At 37.7% G+C, this 27,711-nt stretch overlaps 1 protein-coding gene across 11 annotated transcripts in view; it reads left to right on the top strand.

The window, feature by feature from the left end:
• Positions 1 to 27,711, top strand: part of GTDC1 (glycosyltransferase like domain containing 1) — a 453,744-nt gene that overhangs the window by 322,075 nt on the left and 103,958 nt on the right. For 8 of the 11 annotated variants that reach the window (XM_030801481.1, XM_030801480.1, XM_030801483.1 and 5 more), the window contains one exon: positions 4,550 to 4,903. The exons of 1 other annotated variant lie outside the window; for it this stretch is intronic. In XM_030801481.1, the coding sequence (XP_030657341.1) occupies positions 4,550 to 4,903 (354 nt within the window). Of the gene's footprint in view, positions 1 to 208; positions 429 to 4,549; positions 6,335 to 27,711 lie in introns of those variants that run through there. 2 more of the 11 variants (XM_030801484.1, XM_030801486.1) reach the window with 2 other exon arrangements.

A 27,711-nucleotide genomic window follows, 5' to 3' on the forward strand; every position in this document is an offset into this window, starting at 1 on the left:
GTCGGGAAGGAGTTGGGGCTGGAGATCCCATGGCTAATAACAGATTGGAAACAATTACGGCAGTCCGAATATTTCTAAAGATAGAAGCAGGTTCTGATGGAGTTTCTAAGAGATTTGGAAACAGGAAGAAGCATTCTGTAAGATGGACAGTAGAATTTATTTAAGAAAAATGGGGAAATTATTAAATGGGAAACCTGACATATGTGGATTACTGTTTTTCTTCTGACCCTTTCTTTTCTCTCTTTCACTTCTTACCTCGGGACCTTTTCTCTTCTCATTAGCACCTCCACCAGAGTTGGAACTGGGAAAGAGAAAGGAAGTGTTCAGACATGTGCCTATTTCCATAGTGACATCATTGAATTAATGCCAGGACAGCACAAACATTCTGTCCAGTTCTATAGAAAAGCCAGTTTCACCCCATCAGTAAGGTATTATTTTCTTTTTTCTACTAGCATAGAACAGTTTACTGCCAGGCTTCTCTTAACTGTACATTATAAATAGTGTCTGATTAAGAATGTTCTGGATGGGTTAATTAGTGTGGTGACTATTATTAAGCAAACTGCTTGTTAGTATTATGCCTATTTGATCTTGGTATTGATGTGAAGTAATTGACCATAGAGCTACATTTAGAAAAGCTGAAATAAAGTTTTCTTGATTTCTATTATGGCAATAAATTGTTTATATTAAACATGTCTATGAAAATATGAGTTTCATGGCACAGAGAATCAGAATAGATTGTGTGGGATGGTGGATGTGGTTGGTTTTGTTTTGTTTTTAGAATTATTAATACATTTGTTCAGCCTAATTCAAGACTAGCTTTATTGTAACAAAGTAGTACAAAAATGTTTCAGCTTCTGCCTTCATTCTTACCACAGAGTGTATGAAAACTAAAGTGTTTTTAACTTTCCCCAACTAAAGGAAATATCCTGTTAGATTTGGCTAATTGCCTAAATACTTCTTTTGATGACAATCACTATAATGAATAGATTATAAGAAAAATATGAAAAGATATTATAAACAAGGAAACCCTAGCTTGTAACTACCTCCTTTCAAGTACCGGATTGTTATCTATATTGTTTGTTGGTGGCTTGTCCAGTTCTATTATTAGGTTTTCCTAGCTGTAGCATTTCCATAGGGAATTGATTCCATGAGCTAATAAATTACACCATCAGGGAGTTTTTCTTGAAATTCAGCTTAAATTTTCCCATTCTTAATTTCATCCCGTTACTCCTAGTTATACCCCCTTGTACCAAGCTAAATAATTATTCCTTTTCCTTGGAGACTCTTATTATGTACCCTTCTGTTTGTCACTTAACCAGGCTATTCATAGTTAGCTCCTTTAATCTGTCCTCATAAATCAATTCTTCCATTGCCTTAATTATTATTATTGCTCTTCTAAACACTCTCTAATTTTCAAACATATACAGTTCTCAGGTGCCCCAGATGACATCAGCACTTGCACAGGGTTCTATCCTGACAGACTTAGTGTCTTCCTTCCCTGTGCAACAAGATCCAGAACTAAATGGCATCAGTTTGCTGAATCAAATCAGCTCTTGCTCATCTTGTCCAATTCAGGATGGTCTAAATGGTGTTTTCTATGTGCCCTACTTGTATTCAAGGTTTATTTTGATTTGTTTCAATTTTGTGAGATTTGTAAGCTGTTTTGGTTACTGCCCCTATTTATATTCTGCATCTTTCCATGTCCCTATTTACTACCACCTATCAAGTCAGTCGTCTGCAACCTGTCTTAACATGGGATTCTATTCATCCTTGAGAACATTTAGGGAAGGTGTTGAATAAAAGCAGGCCTCACACCTTGCCCACAGCTAGATTCCTTGTCAGTTACCAGTTCCTGTTGTTTACAACCCTTTAGCCAATCTCCCATCTCTTTTAATTTGCAACTTTGCTCACATGTTGGCCAATATAAACGAATTTTATGAGTAAGATGGGTCATGATACTGTTTTCTAAAATGAAGATGTGTTGTTTGAATCCCATTGATTTTTTTTTTCTTTTTTTTCTTTTTTTTTTTTTTTTGTGAATCCTTCATGAGCTAAGTGTGTGATTCTGTTAAAATCCTTATTAAGCTTGCCTGGCACTCTTTATCTGACATAAACAAATAGGTTACTTCACTTGCTTTATTGTTCTCCAGATATGTACAGATGTTCCTTCTCTTACCATTTGTTCCATTTCTTTAGGAGAATTGAAGATAGCGTCATAGTCATTCTATTTTTTTACCTTTTCTGGTGATCAATGGCAATTTTTTATGTTATGTTTTAGTTTCTAGAATCTCGTCAGTATTTTGAATTTGTTTCCAGAAAAAGTTGATTGGTTCCCACAGTAATTTGGGGCCTATGCGGTTTGAAACTATAATCTGTAAATGCCCAGGTTTCTTTCCATTTTAAATCAAGGACTAAATTTACTATTTTATTAGGGCATATTTAAGGGGTTAGTACCATTCTTTGTGTTTTGTCTTTCTGTATACAATCATCTATTTATTACTTGGGGAATTCTTATGTATTTGTTTGAGTTTCCTCAAGGTATTTGAAATTAGAATAGAAATTTAAAGATCTTTGTGAAACAAACATAGAAGCCCACAAAACAAGCTTTCTGGTTCTGGAATGTACATAGGGTCCTACAGCCGAAGACTTTGTTTCTAGCTCCTGTGACTCCTCCATTGTTTCTGAGTGTTGCCTATCAGCCCTTGCTTTCAGCCCTTTTTAACGCCCTCTCCCTGTCCCCACGGTGACTGTCCTGAGGCCTCAGTGAGTTTCTGAAAGTCCATCTCCACCTCTGTTCACCTCACTGAAATAGATGAACTGACCTAATGCTTTAATGAGGCAACTCTTTAGATTCTACACCTGCCACCTAAAGCTGTTTTGTTTTTTCAGCTTCATTTTTCTCTTTGCAAGAAAGCTAGGTTCACTATCTTTACAAGATCCTGCTTGCTTTCCCCTACACCGTGATCACACATGTTGTGATGTTTTTCTCCTTCCATCTTACAAGATCTTTCTGTTTCTTCAGGATCCTGCTTCCTTCCCTAGCAAGTATTCCCAAGTGAATAACACCGTGCCCATGTGCCTCATTTTTAAAAGTCCAACCTTGCCTTCCCCTCCCTTCTCTCTAACTCCTTTTCTCTGCCTCTCTCTTTCATACACAAACCCTAGCCTCCTGCAGTCTGATTTCTGCCCACACCGCTCTTTCAGCAGGAGCAGAGTGGCCTGTCAGAGTAGCCAGTGACCTATGATGTGACAAGGCCAAAAGCTTCTTGTTTCTGCTTTGTAGCACCTCTGCAGTGTTTTATGCCCCATTTTACACATTCTTTGAGGGTTCTTGATTCATTTCAATAATGTGATATTACTCTCTTGGATTCTCTTTCTACTCTTGCACATGTTCTCTTCTGCTCTCCTTCCATGGTTTTTCTTTTTCACCTACCTCTGAAACCCATTTCTTCCCCTACACAACAATTCAGGGAAGAGGCCAAGTTTCTGGATGGGGCCCAGGAACTCTGAGAAAGCACTTGGTAGTCTGGCCCAGTCTACCCCTCTAGACCTTACATCCGGACCTGCATCCCAGTCTCTTTGGGTTGCATGTTGTTTCCTGAGGAGTTGTATTTCTTTACCCCTTTTTCCTTTGATCACATGTTCTCTGACTCCAGAGCTTCCCCGACCTTGTCTTGCAAAATGCTTTACCTAAAACCTTTAAGCCTTTATTGGGCCCCAAGTCAGCATTAATCTCTTCTTCTCCTCCATTAAAAAAAATATTGGAATGGCCATTGTATGTATTGTATGTTCCAGCGTAGGTTAGTTGGCTGTTCATGTGTCTGTCTCCCACTCTGCTCTAAGCACTAATGGTTTGCTTTCCAATAAACGGTGAGCTCCTTGAGGGTAGCCACTCTATTTGTATTATGTGGCTTACAGGTTTTAAGCTATAATTTTTTAAGGTTTCATTTTATTTTGATTCTCTATCAATAAGTAATGGCTATTGAACTCTGTGTGATAAAGTGTCATGGAAAGATAGGAGAGAAATGATGATAAAAAAGATATTAAAATATATTTCAGGAAGCATTAGCCAAGTCAATTTAATACAAAGTATATTCAGATGCCCAGGAATACAAAACAGTCATGAGCAGAAATGGCCAGTGTTAATCAAGGAAGTTTCAAACATTTTTGTAGGTTAATGAACAAGTATGGCCTGAAAATAAGCACTGGGCCATGTGGTGATTGGAAAACACAAAATGGAAATCCAGAAGGATGAGTGAGGGAAGAGTGATAAACCATCTCTGTAATCTTATGTTTTATGGTATGTGCAGTGCAAGTTTTATAGCCATAGAAACTCTTTGGAAACTATTCAAAGACAGCCCAGTCCAATTTCAAACTTTTGAACTTCTCTTAGTGGCTACTACTTTTTGCACTTTTTCTGGAATTTTTGTATAACATCTTTATTTTTTCTCAGTTTTATATATAATCATTATGTCCTTACAGGAAGGTAAAGGACAAATTTTACATATTTTTTCCACTAAAAGTATATTGCCTTCTTTTTTTGTAACAGATTCATGCCCAAGCACAAAACAACCCATTTAAAGAAGATGCTCGGCCTTAAAGGAAATGGCGGTGTGGTTCTGTCCATGGCCCTTCCTTTTCAGCCGGAGCAGAGAGATTCGGAGGATTTATTGAAGAATTTTAATTCAAAGTCTGATACACACTGTGGCCTTGATACTGCACGACAAGAATATTTGGGTAACTCATTAAGACAGGAGTCAGACTTGAAAAAGTCCACCTCGTCAGATAATTCAAGCCCTCATCATGGTGAAAATAAACAAAATCTGACTGTTGACCCCTGTGACATTTTGGGTGGAGTTGATAATCAGCAAAGACTGCTACACATTGTCTGGCCTCACAGGTGGTAAGTCAAGGCATGCCAATTTAGTAAGAGTTGTAGAACTGGTAAAAGCAAATATATTCTGTTGATTGACATAATAATTTGCTGTTCTTATTGCTTTAGAAAAAGATTATTTTAATGTGGTGGTATTACTAATGATCTGCCAAGGTGGTACTACTAAATATCTTCACATTAATGGTCATGTGCTTAGATTAAATTTGAATTACAGGTAATTATTTGCAGTGATTTGCTCAACTAACAGTAGTGGGTAGGCACTTCTAGCATATCAAGTCTCGTTCAAAAAGTTTCAAAATATAAGAATCAGATTCCATTTTATGCACACACTCACACAGTTATCACAAAACTATTTCATATATACACACTGATACAGCAATATTACCATTAAAGCAAGAATAATTTCCATTATTTACTACTTTGACCAGTTTCAACAGGGTGGCTTCATTTTACTTGTCGTAAGATGTATATCAGTACATTTGAAACCATTCCCTTCACTCAGATGCCTCTGTATTGTGCTAAGCAAAATTCTTTCTAGCCAAGTCTTTTCTAAACAGAGGAAAATCAACTGCAGCATGTAATCTCACCAAATAAAAACTCAAACTTAACCCTGGCTCCTATAAATTAGGATTTAAAGAGGTAAAATGTCCTGATAATCTTCTGGTATTAGGCATGAACATTTTAATCTAGTTTTTATTCCTCCCAGTTAGTTTAATCTGCATGTGGCCTGATTAGAGTTCACTTCCCCCACAGATTATGGTCTCTTTATTGCAGAGATGCTAGGCTGATCATTAGGTCCGATTTTCTGAGAGCAACCGTTTGCAGGTGAAGTAATAAGCACACCACACCGGCCGGGCAAAGCGCCTTTGCTGAGGATTTGCCTTCCAGCACATTAAAACTCTAGAAGCTCTCCCAGTTGATCTGCAGCATCTGGTACCTAAAGGGATTTTCATCTTTAATTCTAAATGTATGAACGTAAAATGTAGGGATTGAAAGTTGATGTGGAATGTGTTTTTGAATTTGTTTGTGCAACTTCACGCTTCCAGCATAGCCTTTCAAAGGTAGTAACAGGTATATTTAAATCATATTTTACTTCGAATATGACACAGTTCAGTATTCTTTGATGTGATTTTAAAATGCACTGGGTCTAGATGAGATTAACCTGTTTCAAGGTAAAATAGATGTCATCATTTACTCCCTACTGAAAAGCTTTTTCTTTTATTCCATTAACCTTTGGTTGTCTCTGAAGTACTATTTATTGCAAGAAAATCAGTTCTAAAAGTTGGTTCCAGGTTATCATGAAAATGTTAAATTAAATAATTTCTAGTCTATTTTTACAAAACAGCAATATGGAGGAAAGAGTGAAAACCATGTTATTCAATACTTTGCACAAAATAAGACAGAGCTATGTTAATAAAATTAACAATATTAAATTGAATAATTCCCTCTCTTCCTTTGTATATTTTTGCTTTAATTTAATTTAATCGCCCAAAGTTAGTTGCTTAAAGAGATGCAGCATTATGTTTGTGCACATTCTTATTGTTAAAGCTAAATTATTTTTAATTTGGAGAAGAGGGAAAAAAGCCGCATCAGCAAGAGTAAATGCCAAAATATAAAAGTAACACATTCATCCTTACGGGTAATATAGTAGAACATTGGAAACTTGGAGGTTGCCAGACACATAGCTAACATTAGGGCTAATTTTGAAAATCTAGCGTGCAGTCAATTTTACTGATGCCTGGGGACATACAAGGTAGAAGCTGACAAGAGAACTAATTTTGTTTGGGTTATTTACTGCTATGCATCATCCGCAGGTTCCCGCCTGACACACAGCTATATGAAGGGGGATATTATCACACACTAAAAATTTATGTTGACATTCGATATTTGTTCAATATGTCAGCAGTATTACTTTCATAATCAAAAGAGTAAGAAAAAGAGAAAAGAAAAGCACTTTATGCTCATATAGATATATCTTTTTAATAACAGTCTATAAGGTTAATATAGTTTACCTTTGAGAGTATACAATGAAAACAAGCAGGGTTAGGAGGGGAAATGACAGAAAGCATCAACCCGAGCTGTTTGTTTGCCATTACCTAAGCGAGCCATGTCAGCTCTCTGGCCCGCGTCTGATAGCTATTTGTTGTACAGAGAGCACAGCATAAAAAAAATATCAAACTCTTAATACTATTGTGTGCCCATAACCATCTGTCACTGCTAGCCTGGAGATGAGAGGAAGATTACGAGGAATAAACACTGAGCCGCCGAGCATTGGTAAAGCCTTCGGGCAAAAAACTCTTGTGGGGACATCAAAGACATTCTAATTCCGAGGCAGTCAAGGATTACAGTGTGTAACCTGTGCTGACAACAGATAAATGACTGGCAATATTGTGCCAGAGCTGTTGGGTCCTGCATGGAGTACTGATGATGATGATGATGATGTTATCTTGCAGAATGGACTCTGCTGGGATAATTTTATGATAAAACACTTTTTTCAAATGCCACTGGGTCTAGGCAGACATTTACTAGCTACAGGGGTAGCAATCAGTTTCTTCAAAATTTACTGTTCTAAGCCCATTAGAGTTCCATCGCAGCAAGACTCTTCAATGAAAATCTAAAACGCCTATATTTTCTTTAGGAGAATTTATGCAAATGTTGTGAGCTGAACTCCTACCCTTTAGTGGTAGATGCTTTATCATCTGATGTATGTAAATTTGCTCATAAAAATACAGTTTATTTTTAATTGGTGAATATGAATTAGAAAATTAAGATTCTGGTTCAGCATTCATCAAACATCCCCAGCTACAAGCACACATGTATTTAGACCCCTGATCATATGGGTGGGAATCATATAATTGACCAGTCAAAATGAATGGTATTCAGAAGGAAACTATGGTTTCTACTACGAATGACCAGGGTTGTGTTTCTTGTTCAACCCCCTTAGTTTGAGCCTCCCCCATCCTTGTACTTCACATATTCTTGTCAGTATTTTGAGCTGCTTTAACCCCCTACTTGAAAAGGGGGGTTTTCTTTACAGTAGCCTGCAGGAAGCTCTTTAGAAGCAGGAAGTCTGTTGCATTTTCACCTTGGCCACGTATCTTTACCAGAGAGAAGGCATTGATGATTGTTTCCATGTAAACCTGAAGGAGAAAGGAACACTGGAGAGGGCAATTGGATTCTTAGATCTTGTCATTACCTTGCCTAACAAAACAAAAATAAAACCCTCCTCTTTATCATAAAAAAATATGCCCATGAAATCATGCAGTTGCAGTAGCCAACTCTAAAAATGAAGTGATGCTGACCTCATTGTGTTAGTTCCACACTGGGATCATGAATGGTCTAAAATATAGTGTCAGCCTCTAACATATCTCGTACTAAGTCAACCAAATGTAGAGCCTACTTGCTAGAATATGTATCAAAATCAAAAGTGACATTTTCTAGAAGACACATTCTGGCTTTAAATCTGTGTTAAAATGTCTGTGCATGAGAACAGGCCCTTAAATGCAATGCTTGCCCCTCTCCTCATTCTTTCTCAAACTGAGCTTGTCAAGGATTATAGTGTGCAACATCTGCTGACAGTAGATAAATAACTGACAGTATTTTAGCAGAGTTGCTGGGTTCTCTGCAGAGTAATTTGTTTTCTCCTTTCTACCCAGTCTTTAATGTTTTGTTATAAACATCTATAGCAAGGCACGGTTAGTAGAAATGACTTATAGAGAAAGACCTGTAAAAAACAGGCTGCAATTGGCACTGCTTGTTTTTTTTTTTTTTTTAACTATTTTCTTTGCAAATGTTATACAAATGTTGTAATATTAATCCAGGTTCCAACCTTTATGTAAGCATTCTCTAATAATTATTATAACGGGCATAAAAGACACACTGCTGGAAGGACCAAAAAAAAACAAGTTTAGACTATATTGAAAGATCACTCTCTCAAGGCCACAGTTCTCAAACTCTGGTCTCAAGACCCCTTCATACTCTTAAAAATTATTGGGATACCAAAGAGCTCTTGTTTGTTGGGATTATAGCTATCAATGTTTACTGTATTAGGAATTAAAACTGAGGGAAAAGTTTTAAAATTACATTAGAGTGTTTTAAAATAACAATAAAGAACCAAATATATGTTAACATAATGTATTTTTATGAAAATTAACTATGTTTTCCCAAAAAAATCAGTGAGAATAGCAACATTACATTTTAAAAAGTCTGTAATGTCTAAGTAGAAGATATTTGGATTCTTATAACTGCTTAAGTGTTTAATTTATTGCAATATCTTCTTTTGGTAGAAGTTTATGAAGAAATTCTGCCTCACAAAGAAATATAGCTGGAAAAGTTGAGTGTTTAATGATTTCTTCAGATTATTGTAGATATTCTTCTTTGATACTATACCAAAACTTGACAAGTAGGAGTTCCTTAAAGGTTTGCTGTAATGTGGAGTATGAAACCACGTAAATGATTTCTTCATGCTCCGTTACATGCAGTTTGAATGGATTTTGTAGCATCATGCATTGGTGATTTGGGAAATACAGGTTCACTAAACTGAAGATCTTCTAAATGTTGACACAATTCATTACACAATTTCAAAAAATCGTATTTGTTAATATCACCATTGATCTCATAAAGAGACATTTTTGAGTAATGGGAAGCTGTCAAGCTAAGAGTGTAAATGCAATTTTTTCAAAATTCTAATGTTCCCTTAAAAGCTTAAATTTATCATTGCAACAAATACTATCACTTATTTTTCCTTGAGTGACAAGTCCACATGGTTCATGTTTGAGAAAATGCCTGCCAAATAGCAAAGTCTGATTAACTGTGGTTTATCTATCAGTTGTTCTTTGAAATAAACTCACTGTTTCATGAAAAGACAACTAGTTTAGCTGACAACTTAAACAAGCATACAAATACTTTTTCTCAGGACAGCTGTTGTATCTTGGTATGCATGTGTGTTTCTCATTTTATTACATAGATTATTAAAAGATACCTATCGAGGGGATGAACTTAAATAAAATTAATAGATTTTACTGCTTCTTCAACGACATGCTTAAATAAAACAGACTTGTTTGTGCCATTGCCGTGAATTGTGTTAAGACAACAGCAGCTTTATTCACTATTGTTTTTGCACTGTGAGGGCCTATGTCAACACAGTGAAAAAGGCAAATTACATCTTTAGTATCATTATGAAAATAGTTTTACTTTGCAGCCTCCTTGAAAAAGTCTTGAATACACCCAGGAATTCAGACTACTCTTTGAAAACTACTGTCAAATGGAACCGATGTGACATATGTAAATATGGCTGCCACCAGCCATTGGAATTGCCTAATTTGTAGTTCTCATAGACTAAATTTTTTTTCCCTGAATATTAACGTATTTTTTTTTTTTTGGCTTAAAACTTGACAGTGAACAAGTGTTTATCTTATATAAGTCAACTCTCTCAGACCAAACACAATTTGCCTCAACGTGGGCTAAGTAGCTAGGAAGCCCTAGGATACAGATCTATGATATAAGAAATTCTGCTCTGATCATAAAACCCCTGTAATTGGCCCGTAATTGGATGCATTCTTGTTAAGAAAAATAAAGAGTGGGCCGTGAGGCTTGTTAAAAAGTTTGAAATTGTTAGAGTAGCTATAGTTTTCAAGTTCTACCATGACCTCATCACTTGGGATATAGGGAAATTATCAGAGCTCTTCACTTAAAGTAGAATGACTTTTTATGAGCTATATGGTATTTGCAGCATTTTCCATAAAATAATGATAAATCAATTTATGCAAAGTTGATATAAAGAGTGTGAATTCAGAAAGGAAAAAGTCCAATCATTGAGAAGTAAAAGCAGTTTTGAAACATACTTAGGTGAGTCACTGAAGTAAAACATGTACCATAATATTGAACAACTTTGACATCTATATTTTAAGAAACTTTGGCAATTTCTAACAAAATATATGATTGATACAAAATGGAAAATTATGCTTTATTACTTGATACTAAAATAAATTACTCTCTTTCACCCTTTGACTCTCTGAGGTTTAAAAATATAACTTCAAAAACACAATCAATGACTAGTCTTCTGAAAGGATGTGTTTTGGATGATTGAATGATATGCTTTTCAGGCCAGAATAAACTTACGTTGGTTTTCTCATTGCTGAAATAACTTAGGAAAAGTATGGTGAGTAAACCTTCTTAAATCTTTCAGGCTTTACTGGTCATTACCTTATAATAGAATACTTTGGGAAGGACAGAGGATGGTGTGGGGTGGATAATACTTTTGGAAATCAGTCTTCAGGTGCCATGCTAGGCTGTGAACAGAAGGGCAAAGTGCTAATTTTTGGACACTAATTTTCTTTGTTCTATTTCAATGTTATGTGTAAATCTGTTTTTCTAAGAGAAGAATGATCGTCACAGAATAATGGTTCTGGAAAAGATGTTCACGTGCTCTGGCCATCTGCTTTTCAGCATACTCCACCAAAACTTCCTCACACCTGTGAGAATCCATCTTACGTGTTCCGATCTCTAAAAAAGATGATTCCATAGATGCTTTCCATTAGCACTATTCATTTTCACAGTTAAGTAACCCTTATAAGGTTATAAGACAAATACTCCTTATAACTATTGTAAGTAGCTAGTTCTCAGATTGACTAGGAATAATGACCAATAGCTCTTTGAAAGGGATCATCCAACCAGTTCTGTGTTTATCCATCAATTAGACAGTCAAAGCTCACATAAAATAATAAGGTCCTAATTATTGATAGTCATTCTCAATTTGGTGATAAGTTTTTAGTTACATTTTTCATGCCTAGAGTGTCTTGGGAAATTTGTTGGTTAGTTTATTTGGTTGGTTTTTGTCTTTAAAGAATTTTATCTTTAAAGAAAATGAATTCCGGCATTTAAAAAACAAAAAGCTCTCTAAAGAATTTTACTAGAGTTTTTGGGAAAAATTATAATCAAATATCCGGCTAAAATTACCATGTGCTATATGACTTACAGTTTTATTTTATCCTCAAACATAGCACTATTAGATTAATCTATGGGAATCTATTTCAGGATTTTGAATTAGTGGTAAGAAAGTAGATACTAAGAAATCCATGGCCAAAGAAAGGGCCTCACCAGAATCCCATTTATAATTTCCAAAATTCCATTTTTGGTGCCTTGCTATTTTCCAAATCATTGAACATATGGAAAATAAATACAGATTCAACATTTAGTTTCTCATTGCCTCTTGGATTGTTTTTAACATTTTAACACACCATGTCAGCATAAAAACTTCTACCTATAGCAGTCACAATCTTGGTATTGTTATAATAGAATATCATAAACTAAAGCTCTTGTTACCCTTTTCCTGCCCAACATGGTTAAAAAGTTCACTAAGCATGATTCTTTTTGTAAACATACTAATTGTTGCAAAAGACGCTGTTTCATTATGGTATGCTTATGACAGTCATCTTCAACTGCTCAGGACCCACATCTGCCTTTGCATCCTCTGTCACCATTCTTTTGATCAAATTCTTACACCAGACTTCACTTAACATCATAGTCAGGGGTGGGTGAGTTGGGAAGTAGATAGCTAGGTGATATGGATGGAGGGATGAATGGATGGATGGACAGGTGCATAGGTGGATTGGTAGATCATCTGTTTCTTTGCTATATATTTTTATGTTATATACATGATTGTGTGTGAATTTAAATATATTTCTCCTTTCCGGTCACTAAGCCTTTTTCCACACCATCCTAGTAGACCTAACTTCTCTTTAATTAGCCTACTCTTTTCTACTTTTTTTTTTTTAAGGCTAATATTCCTCCTGTTTCTGTCAATGTGTGGTGTTACCTGCCTTTCCATGATGGTAGTCATCATTATATTTCTCTAGTGATGCCTTGTAGTCCTCTGCCTTCCGCAGACATCTTCCCTGATTTAAATTCCGGTGAAGTGTTAATCCTCCTGACTGTAAATGTCCTCGCACCAAAGGCACTGTGCAGTCCAGTGTACCACATAAACATGTATCAGAACTTTGCACTTTCCACATGCCTAGTCCCAGCCCTACTCATTTCATGTTTTCAGTGGTGGCATTTGTTTTAGGTTCTAAGGTTTTTCAGGATAGAGACAGAAACTTTTTTTTGTTTAGGGGGAATTTTTTCCATGCATCTAACCAGAGTGCCTGGCAATTAGGGGTACTTAGTCAATGTTACTTAATGTTAATGAATTATAGGGTGGCTGTTTGGTAATTGACCATCACCTGCTCAGCAAGTCCAGTTGAGGTTATGTTTCTCTTCCTGGGAAGAATTCAGTTTATCGAATGACAGATAGACACGGTCATGTGATCAGCATTGCTTTTACAAAGCCTATGGTTTCTTGGTTTGTTTTCTTTTATGAAACGCCTTTATAGGCATTGTAAATACAAATCCTTCAAGATTTTGTTAAAATAGAATAATGCATTTTAACAGAAGAGTGGTAATGGTTGGGAAGAAAAGCTCAAACTGGTTAAAACCGAAGTAATTTCTAAGTTATTATGGAAAAACAAATCCAGAAGTAAGATCCCTGTAGATTATTTTTTAACCTGCCCCTCCACCATAATCCAGGTGTTAAGTCATTTTGAAACAATCCATTGAAATCGCTTTTTAAACTCTTATGTGAAATCCTAAGTGAATGAGATCCAATAGCTTTTCTAGATTACCCAGGAAGGTTTTCATTTATTTATTTATTTATTTTTTACTCGGTCAGTCATTCCAAAAAATTCTAAGGTAGCACAGCAGTAACTATTACAAATTATGTAAGCTTTTTCCCCCCCTTCTATCGTCTTTATTGGCTATGCAACTAATTAGCTATTTCAGCATTATTTGGCCTGGCATCATTTGTTGGTTAAACAAAAGAAGGAAAAATTCAGAAACAGAGAAACAAAATGTTTAAGGTTTGTTCTTACTCAGATGTATACTCATAGTCCCTGTGTCCTGTTGAAGGAAATAATTTATCATGATCTTAGTCAAATGCATTTCTCTCTTTGCGGTCCTTTTTTATTAATTTAGATATGTTTCTGAGATGAGAATTGATGTTACTTCTAATTATGGTTACATGTAGTTAATTTCCTTCTTTTTTCTTAAGCTTGGTGTGAAAGGCAGTTTCCTCCAAAAGAGGCGGTGGGGAGCTGGTTACAGGGAGGGAAGAATACTGATAGAGCTGATCTTCCTGTTGCCTTAGCAACAGATTTATTTATTAGGGGTTGAAATGACATGAGTTAATATACCGCATACCTGCTGATCGGCAAACTCCCCTATTTCAGCTGCAGTTGACAATTAAGTCCTGGACAGCTACAGCCAGGGGTTAATGTTCCTCATTAGGAGAACTAGGTCATTACTGGGAAATCAAGGCACTTAAGGCAGCATGGGTAAAATACAAAATTCAGCATCTAGATGAGTGAGGCTTTTTTATGTTAATTAACCTTATTTTCCTAGGTTTAAAAAAATCGTATATGCACATGACAGTGGATCAATTAATTGAAAAAAGAGCTAGTTTACTTTACTCTCTGAGTTGTCTTCATTTCCTTTGCAAGGATTTCATTATTTTATGGAAAATTCTTATGTCTATATGATGAGTAAAAAGGGTATTAAAATTAAGAAGGGAATCATCATGGAAATCAGCTTTACCACAAGGGAATGAGCAAATAAAAGCCTTGGAAATGAAAATAAATAAGCTTTGCTAATACCTCACCTAAGGAGCGGAATATAAGCCCATCAGAGCTGAGAGACATTTAGAGGTACTTCTTTGCTTCTTTATTAGGCAGTTACATAGTTATTTGACCTTCAGAAACTGAAACTTTGGAAAAGTGATTCCAAGTGATTTGTAAACATTCTATTTGCAGAAAGCTGTATAGCAGTTAACAAACAATAACTTTCCACTTCATAATTGGCTTTTAAAAATACCAATAAAATTAGATACATTCGTTGAAAGTTTTTATTAAAATGTCTGAGTGGGTGCTTTTTTCACTTGATAAGTTCATAAATAATGTATCAAGCCCCTCCTGAAAGCTTTGTTTTCTTACTTCTTTAAAGAGCCTTTATGTTGAAAGGGGGGTATTTACAGAGTAGAAAAAGATTTATTGCCCAGAATCCTGTTGTATCTTCATTACTGTACTGCCTCCATTGAAACCACTTCTTACCAGTTTTTTCACTTGTGGTAACTTTGTAAACATGAACAAAAGCAAAAAGGTGCTCTTACCAACTTCACCCCCTAAAATATGATGTCTCTTCAACTGAAAAACTAAATCATTAAAATTTTCCTCCCTCCACCCACATGCTATATAAACTGTTTTTAATCGTGTAAAATTAATCGATTGACCCCAGAGACTTAGTATGGAACTCTTGTCATTTCTTTCCCCACCAAAAGAAATGTGCAACTCTCCTTTCACTGATTAGCTCTCTGTGGTTCGGTGTATATGTTTTCACCCCTCAAAAATCATTATCCTGTTATATAAGTGAATCCAGGCCCTCTGATACTTCTTTAGAAAGTGTAACTCTAATAAACCTCTGTTAGTATCATGTATATTGCCACTTATCCTCAAACTTGGCAGAAAATTACTGTATTAGGTGGCACCACTCACCTTCCTTAAAGAAGCATTTGTTTCCAGTCTAAAATTAGACATGAGCCTTATGCAACTGCCCCTCTTCACCTACCACAGTCAATTCTTGTTTTTAACAAGAACACTTTTAATGGAGAAATTGTTTCCCCAGTTTCAGAATCGTTGCCCAAGAGCCAGAGTCCTAGCATGAGGAGATATGGAAGAAACTGTTAGCTATGCCCCCAAATTTCTCTCTTTTTCTTGGGAACACAGACCACATTTTCCAGCCTGTATTGCCGTTTACTTGGGGTGGCTGCATGACTGGTTCTTAGCCAATAAATGTAATAGAAAAAAGTGATGTGGGCCACTTCCAGGCCTGGTCCATAAGAATTTCTCACCCACTTTTTCCCATGTTCTTTCTCCCTCCTCGCTGGACAGACATAGAATGCACTTGTTGAAGATGACAGTGTCTCCCTTGGCTTGGGACCTTAAACAGCTACGTGGAAGAGGACTGCCCCTCTGATATCCCCATCTGCCTAGTACTCTTATATGAACCTACCTTAGTGGATGCAGAAAGCTGCTATTATAATCCAGACAATATAGTGGTGGTTTGACTGGGGTAGTAGTGTGTCCGGAATTGGTGGGTTCTTGTTCTCACTGACTTCAAGAATGAAGCCGCGGACCCTCGCGGTGAGTGTTACAGTTCTTAAGGTGGTGCATCTGGAGTTTGTTCCTTCTGATGTTCGGATGTGTTCGGAGTTTCTTCCTTCTGGTGGGTTCGTGGTCTCGCTGGCTCAGGAGTGAAGCTGCAGACCTTGGCGGTGAGTGTTACAGCCCTTAAGGAGGCGCGTCTGGAGTTGTTCGTTCCTCCCGGTGGGTTCGTGGTCTCGCTGGCTTCAGGAGTGAAGCTGCAGACCTTCGCAGTGAGTGTTACAGCTCATAAAAGCAGTGTGGACCCAAAGAGTGAGCAGTAGCAAGATTTATTGCAAAGAGCAAAAGAACAAAGCTTCCACAGTGTGGAAGGGGACCCGAGCGGGTTGCCACTGCTGGCTCGGGCAGCCTGCTTTTATTCTCTTATCTAGCCCCACCCACGTCCTGCTGATTGGTAAAGCTGAGTGGTCTGTTTTGAAAGGGTGCTGATTGGTGCGTTTACAATCCCTGAGCTAGACATAAAGGTTCTCCACGTCCCTATCAGATCAGTTAGATACAGAGTATGGACACAAAGGTTCTCCAAGGCCCCACCAGAGTAGCTAGATACAGTGTCGATTGGTGCATTCAGAAACCCTGAGCTAGACACAGGGTGCTGATTGGTGTGTTTACAAACCTTGAGCTAGATACAGAGTGCCGATTGGTGTATTTACAATCCTTGAGTTAGACATAACGGTTCTCCAAGGCCCCACCAGAGCAGCTAGATACAGAGTGTCAATTGGTGCATTCACAAACCTCAAGCTAGACACAGGGTGCTGATTGGTGTGTTTACAAACTTGAGCTTGATACAGAATGCCGATTGGTGTATTTACAATCCCTGAGCTAGACATAAATGTTCTCCACATCTCCACCAGACTCAGGAGCCCAGCTGGCTTCACCCAGTAGATCCCGCACTGGGGCTGCAGGTGGAGCTGCCTGCCAGTCCCGCGCCGTGCGCTTGCACTCCTTAGCCCTTGGGTGGTCGATGGGACTGGGCACTGTGGAGCAGGGGGTGGCACTCGTCCGGGAGGCTCGGGCAGCACCGGAGCCCACGGAGGTGGGGGAAGGCTCAGGCATGGTGGGCTGCAGGTCCCGAGCCCTGCCCCGCAGGAAGGCAGCTAAGGCCCAGTGAGAAATCGAGCACAGTGCTGGTGGGCTGGCACTGCTGGAGGGAACCCAGTACACCCTCTGCAGCCGCTGGCCAGGGTGCTAAGTCCCTCATTTCCCCGGGCTGGCAGGGCCGGCCGGCTGCTCCGAGTGCGGGGCCCGCCAAGCCCACGCCCACCCGGAACTCCAGCTGGCCCGCAAGCGCCCCACGCAGCCCCGTTCCTGCTCATGCCTCTCCCTCCACACCTCCCTGCAAGCTGAGGAAGCCAGCTCCTGCCTTGGCCAGCCCAGAAAGGGGCTCCCACAGTGCAGCGGTGGGCTGAAGGGCTCCTCAAGTGCCGCCAAAGTGGGAGCCCAGGCAGAGGCGGCGCCGAGAGCGAGCGAGGGCTGTGAGGACTGCCAGCACGCTGTCGCCTCTCAGTAGCAGTGGCAATTATAAATGGTCAGGATATATTTTGAAGATTTGGGCCTGAGTAAGTGGGTAAATGAAGGTGCTGTTTACTGAGATGGAGAACGCTTGGGGAGATCGATTTTTAAAGTTTGCATTTGGACATACTAAGTTAGAGATCTTCTAGACACACGTGGGGATTTCAAGTTGGAAGCTGATATTCAAGCCTGTTATTCAGATGAGCAGTCAAAACTAAAGATAGAAATTTGGGAGTTATCAGCGTAGATATGTACAATTCCTTTAAAACAGGTTTAAAATATATTTTAAGCTTCCTGATTTTAAACATTGTATTTCTACTAATTCCATAGGCAGCAATTATAGCCTAGTTATAGTTATAGCATAGTAGGTTCTGAGTCTCTGTGTAAGTCCTGGCTGTCACAGTTACCAGTCTTGTACCTTCAGTCAAGTTATCTACTCTCTAACTTCAGTTTTCTTCTTTATAAGATGGGAATAATGTCAACTACATTACAGAATTGTTCTGAGGATTAAAGAAGATGATATATGTAATTGCGTTAGCACAGTTCCTGGCACAGAGTAAGCACTTACTAAACATTAGCTATTCTTAGTAGTAAATAATATAGAGTACTTCATTAGCTCACATGGGAGTCTCACTTTTGCCCACTGTCTCTTATTGGTTAAAATCAATTTTTTCTTAACTCTCCGAGAAAAAAAGAAAAGAAATAGCTAAATAAAGTCATCTTTTTTCATCTTCATTTTCAGCCTACCCAAAACAAGTACATACTGTACAGAAAAATGGAATTAAACTACAGAGCAAACACTTCTAAGGAGCAGCATCTGCCTTGTAAATGAAGTCTATAAAAGGCTACCAAATGTCCCTTCACATTTTTATGATTGTTAGTTAGAGTATTACTAAACCTGGATGGAATTTTTTTTGAGGCTCTTACATCAAGCACCCACACTGTAAATATCACAAATTATTTCCGTTTTTAACAAGATGGCTGCCATGAGCCTTCGCTAAAGATTTTAGCAGGAGTGATATAGTTTTAAAGATATGATTTGGTAAAAAGCACTTTCTGCCCGTATAATTGTCATATTTTTAAGCACAGTACTGTTTTAAAAACAGCTTTAATGGGGTATAATTTATATGTCAAAAAATTTACCTATTTTAAATATACAATTCAGCGATTTTTAGTAAATTTACAGAGTTGCACAACTATCCCACAGTCCAGTTTTAGAACATTTCCATCACCTTAGAAGGAATTCTCCTACCCTATTAGGGTCAAACCCTGTTTTCACCCCTGAACCAGGAAACCACTAATCTACTTGCTCTCACTATAGATTTGCCTTTTCTGAATATTCACATAATTTGATTCATACAATATGTGGTCTTTTACGTCTGGTTTCTATCACTTAGAATAGTGTTTTTGAGGATCATCTATGTTGTAGCAGGTATCAGTAGTCCTTTCCTTTCTAATGCTGAATAATATTCCATTATATGGGTATAACAAACACCTGTTGCTTATTCATTTGTCATATGATGGACATTTGGATTGTTTTCACTTTTTTAGCTGTTAAGAATAATGCTCTTGGTACATTTGCATAGAAGTCTTTATATGGACATATGTTTTCACTTTGGGGGAATTAGATACCTAGCAGTGGCATCACTGAGTTATCTGATAAATATATGTTTAAGTTTTTTAAAAACAGGCAGATCACATTTTAAATACCTACTAATTTTTTCTTAGATTCATTCATTCATTTAAAAATGTTTATTGAGCCACTTCTTCTAAAGCCAGGCACCATACTGTGTACTAGATATAGTCAACTCTTGATTAGCCACCATAATCAATTAAATGTAGTCTGGATGTTTAAAATCTCCTTGTTGTCCATAAACCTAATATAGGACATTCTTTCAAGTGTCTTCAGCATAAAAAGTCAGTCTTAATGGGCCTGTTGTCCCAAACATGTATTGAAGGGCTGTATGTTAGGGGGCTACCAGGAATTCAAAGATGAAAAGTATAACCTTTAGGAGCCCATAGTACAGGAAGAGAGACGGGTGTATGGCCTCCATATACTTCCAGTGTCCTTGCCATGTTCTAAAATAAAACACATCTAAATGCAAACCCCTGCTTTTTTTCCCCTAAACTCTTTTATACTCCTGTTTATGAATGGTACATTTATTCCCTCACATTCAGCTCCAAATTATTACCTTGTTTGATTCCTCTTCACTTGAACACTATATTTGCTTTCTATGGCTACTGTAACAAATTACCACCAACTTGGCAGCCTAAAACAACAGAAATTTGTTCTCTTCCAGTTCTGGAGGCCAGAAGTCAGAATTCAGTATACCCAGGCTGAAATCAAGGTGTTAGCATGGCCTCACTCCTTCCAGAGGCTCAGTTTCTGGTAGCTGCCACCAATCAATCTTCAGTTTGTGGCTGCATCACTCCATTCGCTGCCTCCAGTCACATTGCTTTCTCCTCTTTGGTCTGTGTCAAATCTCCCTGTGCTTCCTTCTTATAAGAATACATGCAATTGCATTGAGGGCCCACCCAGATGTTCAAAGATAATCTCCCTGTGTCGGATGCTTAATCATATCTTCAAAGTCCCCCCCCCCACTTTTTTTATTTTTTTTTTTGCTTGCCATGTAATAGGTAACATTCATGAGTTCCAAGGATTAAGATGCAGATGTCTTTTGGGGGACCATTTTTCAAGCTTATGCAAGCACCATGTGCAATCACTATGAAGTTATTCATTTGTTCATTCATTCATTTTATACTTTTTGAGTATATATTACCATCAGGAAGTGAATCAAGCACTGAAGATGTAATGATGAGGAAAAATCACACACACAGTCTCTGTTCACTTGAAGCTTACAGTAAATATTAATCAAATAAAAATTTGCCTGTGATAAATGTTATGAAGGAGAAATAGACAGAATAAGTAACTTTTCACATAAACATTAATAATGTTCATTATCAAGGCTTTAAAAATACAGAAAAGTTCAAATAAAGAAATTTTTAAAACTCACTGCAGATATCTACCATGCATAAGTAATTACTATTCCGTTGTTGTTGTTAATATCTTTTCATTTTTTTCTTTTTTCCAGTTAGGAATTCAAGGTGGATATCATTACTATTCTTGATAAATAATTACCATGTGTTTCATTCCATATTCCTGTTTGGAACTTAAACACTATTTTGATTTTTTAAGTAATTACCCAAGTGATTTTAATATACAAACTTACCCACATATCTACCTCTTTCTTTAGTTATGATTGCCTCTTATATATTAGACCTTTTCTTCTGCCCAAAGAACATCTTTAAGAATTGCTTTTAGTGAGGGATTGTTGGTGGCAGTGTCATCTGAAAGTATCTTTTATCTCCCAGTTATTGTTTGAGTATATTTTTGCTGAGTTTATAGCTGTAGGTTGAGACTGTAGTCTCTCAGCTTTGTTTTGCTATTGAGAAGTTATTTAATCAGGGTTTTCTCTCTAGCCACTTTAAAGATCTTGTCTTTGTCTTTGGTGTTCTTCACCTTCACTGTGATAATGTTTAGAAATCCACTTCTTTTAATCTTACTTGGAATTTGTCAGACTTCTTAAATCTTTAAGTTGGACCTTTCATCCATCCTGGAAAACATTTACCATTATATCTTCAGGTATTTCCTCTGCCTCATTCTCTCTCTTCTCTCCTTTTGGAATCTGGATCTAGATATTTCTTATTATCATATTTTTAAGCTTTTTTTTCATATTTTTCATGTCTTTTTATAATATATTCTGGATTCTAGATAATTTTTTCAGGTTTATCTTTGAGTTTGCTAATCCTCTCTTAAGCTATGTTGAACCTGCTTTTAATTGTATCCCTTGACTTTAATGATTTATTTAAATTTCTCAAATTTATTTTTGTGACTTTTTCAAAACTCTTCGGTCACTTTTAATAGTGCCTTGCTCTTTACATATTTAGTCTCTTATTTCTTTAAACATTTAAAACATACTACTTTTGTATTCCATGTTTGATAATTTTAGTATCCGAGAGCTTTGTGGGTCTGCTGCCTTGTTTGTCTTTGCTTATGGGGCTTTGTTTCCTGTGTGTTTTTTAAATGTGAGCCTATGTTTTTTGGAATTTTATCATGGGAAATTCTTTGAGACCTGCCTGAATTGTATCTGGATTTCTCCTGAGGGGATGTGTGTTTGCCTCTGTCAGGTGCTTAAGGAAGCTACCAGCCCAGTGTGAGATAAGGAAATTACAGGAGAATTTTATTAATCTGTAGCAATAACAGCCATCTTCACATCTCTCCCATGCATTCTTTTCTTTCCATCCTACTGATGTCCCATTCTCCTGGTTCCAGTCCTTCTCAATGCAAACCTAAACTACTTAAGAGCCTTCTAATTTTCTCTTCTCTGACCTTGGCACCCTCTAATTCATATCTAGGGTAACTATCCCAACCCATTACCTTCTTCATGTCATTTTGTTCAGAGTCCTTCTGTGGCCTTCACTCTCTTTATCAGTGGTCTCAACCCTGGCTGCCCATTAATATGAGGAATTTTTCCCAAATTAAGAATGTCTGTCTACCTTACACCAATTAAACTAGAACTTCTGAGAGCAGGCTCTTGCATCCTTTTTTAAAAAACATCCTGAACAACTCTACTGTGCAGCCAGGATTGAGAACTACTGGTCTGCAGGAGAATTTTTTTTTTTTAAGGAATTACCGTAATCTAGCAGATAAGACCTTATAGGACAGTGGTGCTTAACCCTGACTGCACATAGTAAATACCCATGTGCAAGCCCCCACACTGAGAGATTCTGATTCATTTGGTCTGAAATGAAACCCAGTGTGTATTGGTATTTTTAACAGTTTTGTAAGATTTGCAACACACAGGGTTGAGAATAAGGATAATAGATTCAGGGACAGTAGATTCACAGGCTTCCAGGAACCAGGCTGGTAGTGAGAGAGGGGGGCTGGGTGGAAACTATGGTAAACTGGAGAGCATCACCACTCCATAAGGGGCATGCAGCCCTACTGAACTTTTAGTGATTATGAAACATGACCATCACTTGGCAACTCCTGCTCTGCAGTATAGCCACATCTCACTCTTCTAGTCAAATCTCAAGAGTTCTTGAAAAATATTCATATATGTGTACGTGTGTGTATGTATGTGTACATATATATATATATGCATGTATATATGCATGTATATGTGTGGGTATCTCCAGCCAGGAAGTATGAGGGTATGTTTACCTTTTTCTTCCCCAGCTCAGTGCGTTTATTCATGTTCTGCTCCTTACCTGCAATGCCGTCGCTCCTTCTCCATGTCTGCCAAATCGTCATCATTCTTTAAGGACCACTCGTGCTTTCTCTGCCATGACATTTGAGGGCTGGTGATTGGAGGAGATGGGCGTTTTGGGAAGGGGACTTACCCTGTATGTCCCTTTCTGTCTTACGTAAACCTGCCTCCTTGAGTCTCTGTTTATCTTGACCATACTTCTTTGGGAGTTAAATAAAACAAAGCTTTATATTGTTAAATTTTTTAGTGTTTTAGCTTTATGATTATCACCAGTCAGTTCTATGAATGGATTTATTACATTTAAAAAATTAAATTATATTACATTAAATTTTTTATATAATATAGGAGATAGAGTAGGAAATAGAAAGCCTTAAGTATGTGGATTTAGATATGTAAGTATTAAAAACACCAAGATTGACTAAGATAATTATAGTAAATGATGTAAATAAGAGGTAATAATAAAACAGAATATCTCAAAATCAGATTTGGGCTGGGGAAAGGTGAATCAGTAGGAATGTCTTAAGTTAAATTATAGTAAAAGCAAGCCACACTCATTCCCTAAGATATTTTATATACAAGTCATTTATTTCAAAACATGTTCAAGTACTGTGACCCTAAAAGGGCATCTGAAAGATGAAAGAATTAATATTTTTAATTTAGCATAAGAACCATGGTAAATGAATTTGAACTATAGTACCAAATACAAGGAACCCAAGCCATAACCATTCACTCATTCAGTTGTTCACAACACATATTTACAAGGGGTAAGGAGGTTGGCCTCCCCAGTGCCCATATATGCCAGATTGTAGTGTTTGAGCACATTCTGTGCAGCTAGACTGCCCGGTTTGAATCCCAGTTCCGTCCTTTACCACTGAACACCTTAAGCGTAGGCAAGTTGCTCACCCTCACTAAGCTTTAGTTTCTTCTTCTATAAATTAAATAGAAGAATGATACCTACCTCGTAGAGTTGTTGTAAAGATGAAATGATTTAATCTAACCACTGGTCTTAAAGAAGTTCCTGATTCATATCAGAGCTATCCTGTGTACATTTTTGCTGCTATTATTAATCTGTGTTCCTCTTTAACTCAGCTTAAGTTCTAAGAATGCTTAGGAGCATCAAGGAAGATGTCTTGGTCTCAGTTGGCATATGGCCACATTGGTATCCTCTAAAAAGAATATTGACCTGCCTGATTCTTGGTGATCACCTCATAGTGTTGGTGTCTTCTTGTAAGTTCCCATCTGCCCACAGGTTGTATGATTCATGCCAGTGTGCACTGCAGGGACTCCTCAGCATGACGCAGCACCACCTATGTCATGCTGGCTGTATCAGGTAACTCCTTTATCTCACCCAAGGGCTTGGAAAATGTGGTTCCTCTCCTGTTTCCATAGACCTGAGAAAACAGCAAGCTTGCTTTTAGTCCTCCCTGACCCAGGCTATTTATGTTCCTCAATTGTTCCCATGCCTTGGTTGCCACAGGAGTGCCTGCAAAGCTGCTGCCTCCTTGGGTTCTAGAGGAAAAGACACAAGCCATGGTCACTCTTCCATCGAACTGATTCTCTGCCACCCTGTTTTTCCTAGTTTTCAGCCTTGGGTGTCCAATCAAGAGTATTGATAGTCTTTCCAACTCACCTTTCCCAGCCCACAGATTTTTTTGTGTTTTTTGGGGATGCGGGAATTTGGGAGGGTTAGGAAGAGTGTTGAGAAAAAACCTATTGGGTATTACTCTTCAAAACTGTTGTTTAGAACTCAGCCTCAGGATTTTAAAGTAGAAATAAATAATTGTCTTCTCGTCGCATTTCTGTTTAATAACCCTACCTTAAGGGCAGAGACTATACAATATCCTTGCCCTTATTGCTGGGAAGCAAGGGAGGAATGGATGCAAAGTAGGAAATACCAAGAGAGGAAGCACATTAAACAAATTAATACTTCAAATATTATCCTTCTACACATGTATTGATATAACTTCTTTTGAGACTTCTGCCTCAGAGAACTCCCCAGTCATTGCAGTACAACATAATAAGTGAAAACCCAAAAGAGGAAGCAACTAATTCTGCCTGGAAATGTCAGGCAACACTTCACTGAGGAAGTGAGGATAATTGAAAGAGGGATTCCATTAGATATGTTATTTCCCAGTTCCTGAGCCACATATGTTACAAAGGAGAACAGTGATTTAATCTGAATGTGAACCTGTATTCATGGAGTCTAGAAAGACTCAGCTAGAAATGGAAATAGTGTTTGTCTTTACGTTTCCATTTGTAACTCTAAAATCGAGATGAATAGTCTGGTGTACATGATCCCTGGTGTTTGGGGCTGCACTTGGGCTGCAGTGAAGTTGATGGCACCTTGATATCCCCAGCCCCTACTCAAGGTCATAGAAAGAGCTCTCATCTCTTGTGCCAGAGCCCAGGACTCACAACTGGAGGCCATTTTAAATGCGTAACTTGAATCTATAAATTACCTTGGGCAGTATGGCCATTTTCACAATATTGATTCTTCCAACCCATGAGCATGGAATGTTCTTCCATTTGTTTGTATCCTCTTTTATTTCATTGAGCAGTGGTTTGTAGTTCTCCTTGAAGAGGTCCTTCACGTCCCTTGTAAGTTGGATTCCTAGGTATTTTATTCTCTTTGAAGCAATTGTGAATGGGAGTTCACTCATGATTTGGCTCTGTTTGTCTGTGATTGGTGTACAAGAATGCTTGTGATTTTTGTACATTGATTTTGTATCCTGAGACTTTGCTGAAGTTGCTAATCAGCTTAAGGAGATTTTGGGCTGAGACGATGGGGTTTTCTAGATATACAGTCATGTCATCTGCAAACAGGGACAATTTGACTTCCTCTTTTCCTAATTGAATACCCTTTATTTCCTTCTCCTGCCTGATTGCTCTGACCAGAACTTCCAGCGCTATGTTGAATAGGAGTGGTGAGAGAGGGCATCCCTGTCTTGTGCCAGTTTTCAAAGGGAATGCTTCCAGTTTTTGCCCATTCAGTATATTGGCTGTGGGTTTGTCATAGATAGCTCTTATTATTTTGAGATACCTCCCATCAATACCTAATTTATTGAGAGTTTTTAGCATGAAGGGTTGTTGAATTTTGTCAAAGGCCTTTTCTGCATCTATTGAGATAATCATGTGGTTTTTGTCTTTGGTTCTGTTTATATGCTGGATTACATTTATTGATTTGCATATGCTGAACCAGCCTTGCATCCCAGGGATGAAGCCCACTTGATCATGGTGTATAAGCTTTTTGATGTGCCGCTGGGTTCGGTTTGCCAGTATTTTAAGCAATGGCAACAAAAGCCAAAATTGACAAATGGGATCTAATTAAACTAAAGAGCTTCTGCACAGCAAAAGAAACTACCATCGGAGTGAACAGGCAACCTACAAATGGGAGAAAATTTTTGCAACCTACTCATCTGACAAAGGGCTAATATCCAGAATCTACAATGAATTCAAACAAATTTACAAGCAAAAAACAAACAACCCCATCAAAAAGTGGGCGAAGGACATGAACAGACACTTCTCAAAAGAAGACATTTATGCAGCCAAAAAACACGTGAAAAAATGCTCATCATCACTGACCATCAGAGAAATGCAAATCAAAACCACAGTGAGATACCATCTCACACCAGTTAGAATGGCCATCATTAAAAAGTCAGGAAACAACAGGTGCTGGAGAGGATGTGGAGAAATAGGAACACTTTTACACTGTTGGTGGGACTGTAAACTAGTTCAACCATTGTGGAAGTCAGTGTGGCGATTCCTCAGGGATCTAGAACTAGAAATACCATTTGACCCAGCCATCCCATTACTGGGTATATACCCAAAGGATTATAAATCATGCTGCTATAAAGACACATGCACACGTATGTTTATTGCAGCACTATTCACAATAGTAAAGAGTTGGAACTAACCCAAATGTCCAACAACGATAGACTGGATTAAGAAAATGTGGCACATATACACCATGGAATACTATGCAGCCATAAAAAATGATGAGTTCATGTCCTTTGTAGGGACATGGATGAAACTGGAAATCATCATTCTCAGTAAACTATCACAAGGACAAAAAACCAAACACTGCATGTTCTCACTCACAGGTGGGAATTGAACAATGAGAACTCATGGACACAGGAAGGGGAACATCACACTCTGGGGACTGTTGTGGGGCTGGGGGAGGGGGGAGGGACAGCATTTGGAGAAATACCTAATGCTAAATGACGAGTTAATGGGTGCAGGAAATCAACATGGCACATGGATACATATGTAACAAACCTGCACATTGTGCACATGTACCCTAAAACCTAAAGCATAATAATAAAAAATAAATTAAATAATTAATTAATTAATTAAAATAAAATAAAATAAAACAAGGAACAACTTCAAAAAAAGAAAATAAATGCGTAACTTGTTGCAGACCTAATCCTCATTTTAAGAACCAGCCTTCAACAAATGTGAAATGGAGAAGTTTTTCCATAGCAGGCACTGCCCAGTTGCACTTTTATTTGTTATTTACCCTCTTTTTGGTGTGAGCCTTTTACCTTTAGCCCAGGTGCCCAAAACTTCCTTTTTTGATATTTCACACAATTCTTACCTTCCATATACACTTATCGCATTGCAAAATTTTCCCCTCCTGATCTTCCTTTAACCATCTAAACTTACATTCTCTTAGTGGTCTGTTAATTAGTCCCAAAAGAATAGGAGATACACACATACATTTGTATATTTTTAGATTAAAGCACAGTAACATGTAAATTTTTGCTAATATCTTAATGTGTTATGTCCCCAA

Source organism: Nomascus leucogenys, chromosome 20, assembly GCF_006542625.1.
Source record: "Nomascus leucogenys isolate Asia chromosome 20, Asia_NLE_v1, whole genome shotgun sequence".
Classification (NCBI taxonomy): Eukaryota; Metazoa; Chordata; class Mammalia; order Primates; family Hylobatidae; genus Nomascus; species Nomascus leucogenys.